Genomic DNA, 3,172 nt, shown 5'->3' with positions numbered 1-3,172 from the left:
CAGAGAAAAAGAGGAAGACCCCCAATGAGATGGATTGGCCAGGTGGCATCATTGATGGCATCAAGTGTGGCAGCGTAGTGAGGTTGGCCCAGGATGGGACATTGTTTCATTCTGCTGTGCATGGGGTCGCTATGAGTCGGTTCCGACTTGATGGCACCTGACAACAACAACAACAACAATGCTCCACCGCATTCATAGTTGCTTTTGCAGGAAATGTAAATACCCTCTTTCAAACTCTTAGCATATAGTTTCAAAATGTATCATATCACTTTGTCTTGTTTATTGTTGTATAAATCATGACTTATTGCATATAATTAAATAAATTTTATAATCTGCATTTTAACTAATAAATCATGAAAGATAATTTGATATTCAGCCTCTATGTAGTCAACAGGGACATAACAAACTTAGATCTATGAACAATATGTGGCATAATACGTGTCAATAAAATTTGAAACAAAAATTAGAAATAAATATCAAGGAAAGAAAATCTTTATAGATTGTTTTATTGCTTTGATCATCAGTAGATTATAAATCTATTAAACATCCCCAAAAGTATACAAGACAATAGCAGTGTACTTAGCAGCTGTCAGACAACTCTTGGCCAATTATTATTTTTAATCATAAAACCAGTTTTTACCATGATGACATCCTGTGATATTACGAATATAATGGAGAAGAGACTCTTGAAAAAGTGGAGTTTGCAGATTAAGACTCTTCAAAAGAATAATACATTAATGACGAAAAATTAAAGTGTAAAGATAACCCAAGAGTAAACCAAGGAGGGAGTTGTTCTTCCGGCTGTGTTACCCAGACCTAGAACTAGCTCTCTTTCATCTTGCTTTTAAAATTCCCATTGCATCATCATAGTTATCTAGAGACTATGCCAATGTAAGCTGGCAACCATGTGTGGGTTGCTTAATTACAGTAACCTGAGAAATGACCACTCGGAAGCCAATTTTATATTTATGATACAAGGTATATTAATGATTTATATAATCATCATTAACATCGTTATTAATACCTCAAAGTCAACCCCACCCAGAAGTGGGGGGGGGGGAATCAGTGTACTAGGATATGGGTGGGGCCATGTGCTCCTTTAAATACATGCTGTCACAACACAGTCTCCCTTCTCTGACAGTAGTTGTGGGGTGTTTAAAGCCTGTTTACTCTATCTTTTGCACATCCATAGTCTGGTGTTTACTCTACATTCAACCTCTGTTCACCATGACTGATGATGAGCTGTCTGCCTTGGTGGTGGATAATGGCTCAGGGATGTGCAAGGCAGGCTTTGGTGGTGATGATGCCCCCCGGGCTGTGTTCCCATCCATGGTGGGGCGGCCGCGGCACCAGGGGGTCATGGTAGGCATGGGCCAGAAGGACTGCTATGTAGGGGATGAGGCCCAGAGCAAGAGAGGCATCCTGACCTTGAAGTATCCAATTGAGCATGGAGTGGTCACCAACTGGGATGACATGGAGAAGATCTGGCATCACACTTTCTACAATGAACTTCGTGTAGCACCAGATGAACATCCCATCCTCCTCACTGAGGCACCCCTCAACCCCAAGATAAACCGAGAGAAGATGACTCAGATAATGTTTGAGGCCTTCAATACACCGGCCATGTATGTGGCTATCCAGGCTGTACTATCCCTCTATGCCTCTGGTCGGACCACAGGCATCGTGATGGATTCTGGGGATGGGGTTACTCACACTGTGCCCATTTATGAGGGTTACGCTCTGCCCCATGCCATTCTACGCCTGGATCTGGCGGGCAGAGACCTGACTGATTACCTCATGAAGATCCTAACAGAACGAGGCTATAACTTCACCACCACAGCTGAGCGTGAGATTGTACGTGATGTCAAAGAGAAGCTGTGCTATGTGGCTCTGGACTTCGAGCAAGAGATGGTAAGTGCTGCTGCATCCTCATCACTTGAGAGAAGCTACGAGCTTCCTGATGGGCAGGTAATCACCATTGGGAATGAACGCTTTCGATGTCCTGAAGCCATTTTCCAGCCTTCTTTTCTGGGCATTGAGTCCAGTGGGATCCACGAGGCAACCTTCAACTCTATCATGAAGTGTGATGTGGATATTCGCAAGGACCTATATGCCAACACCGTGCTGTCTGGAGGCAGCACCATGTACCCTGGCATTGCTGACCGGATGCAGAAGGAAATTGTAGTCCTGGCACCAAGCACCATGAAAATCAAGATCATAGCTCCCCCAGAGCGGAAGTATTCCGTGTGGATTGGCGGCTCTATTCTGGCCAGCCTGTCCACATTCCAGCAGATGTGGATCAGTAAGCAGGAATATGATGAGGCTGGACCTCCGATCGTTCATAGAAAATGTTTCTGAATGAACTTCCATGCAAATGGGCTTTCATTTGGCCTTTGTATTTTTCTAGGTCATAGTGACGGTACTATTTTTAATGCATTTTCAATAGAGTTAAGATAAATAGGTCACTTATCTTAGTATAAGAAGCCTTGGTAGCACAGTGGATTAACTGTTAGTTAACCAAAAGGTCTGTGCTCAAATCATGGGGGGAAAGATCCTTCCGTAAAGGCTTACGGAAACCCTAAGGGTTAGTTGTACTCTGTCTTATTGGGTCACTGAGGCAGAATTGAGTCAAGAGCAGTGAGTTTTCTTCCCATCTGTCAATATGTATTGTGGGCACTTACCAGCTAACCACATCTAGACCTCTCTTAACTTAAGGAAAGTTGGATACCGTACCCTATTTTTATCACCTTTAATGTTGGAAGCAATATAGGCCTGCTTAAAGGAAAATAAGTGACAAGGAGTAAAATCATGGAAATATCCCTTCAGAATAAATAACTAGAACATCCAAGTGCTAAAAATTAGTTCTTGCTTAAAATATTTAGTAATAGAAGTCCTGTAGGAAAAAAAAAAAAAGTGTTCTTATATTTAGCAAAGTTACTTTATTAATTTTTTTTTTGTTTTAATTTCCTTTGTTGTATAAAGATAATAAATTATATAGGTCAATAGTATCTATATATACATAAAACATCAGGGAAATAAAATGTGGTATCTTAAAGTATGCTGAATATCGGGCTATCTGAACAGCTATTGTGAATTTCTTTAATCTCCAGTGGTCACCATTTTAGTTGGTGCATGTTTAGTTCCTTCTTTTGTTAATCAAATATAATGAAAG

At 41.1% G+C, this 3,172-nt stretch overlaps 1 protein-coding gene across 2 annotated transcripts; it reads left to right on the top strand.

The window, feature by feature from the left end:
• Positions 1-1,139: 1,139 nt before the first annotated feature.
• Positions 1,140-2,474, top strand: LOC102835782 (beta-actin-like protein 2-like). Of its 2 annotated transcripts, XM_006875338.1 has the most exons (2): positions 1,228-1,356; positions 1,483-2,358. In XM_006875338.1, the coding sequence occupies exons 1-2, from the start codon at positions 1,228-1,230 to the stop codon at positions 2,356-2,358; spliced, it is 1,005 nt and encodes a 334-aa protein (XP_006875400.1). The 2 variants fall into 2 exon arrangements, with proteins under 2 accessions (XP_006875399.1, XP_006875400.1); XM_006875337.1 differs by having other exon boundaries at positions 1,140-2,474.
• Positions 2,475-3,172: the final 698 nt, after the last annotated feature.

This window comes from Chrysochloris asiatica, unplaced genomic scaffold (genome assembly GCF_000296735.1).
Source record: "Chrysochloris asiatica unplaced genomic scaffold, ChrAsi1.0 scaffold00320, whole genome shotgun sequence".
Lineage (NCBI taxonomy): Eukaryota > Metazoa > Chordata > Mammalia > Afrosoricida > Chrysochloridae > Chrysochloris > Chrysochloris asiatica.
This window is presented reverse-complemented; position numbering and strand designations above follow the sequence as displayed.

Excerpts from the sequence above, each read along its gene's own strand:
- LOC102835782 (XM_006875337.1), top strand. The coding sequence starts at position 1,228 with ATGACTGATGATGAGCTGTCTGCCTTGGTGGTGGATAATGGCTCAGGG.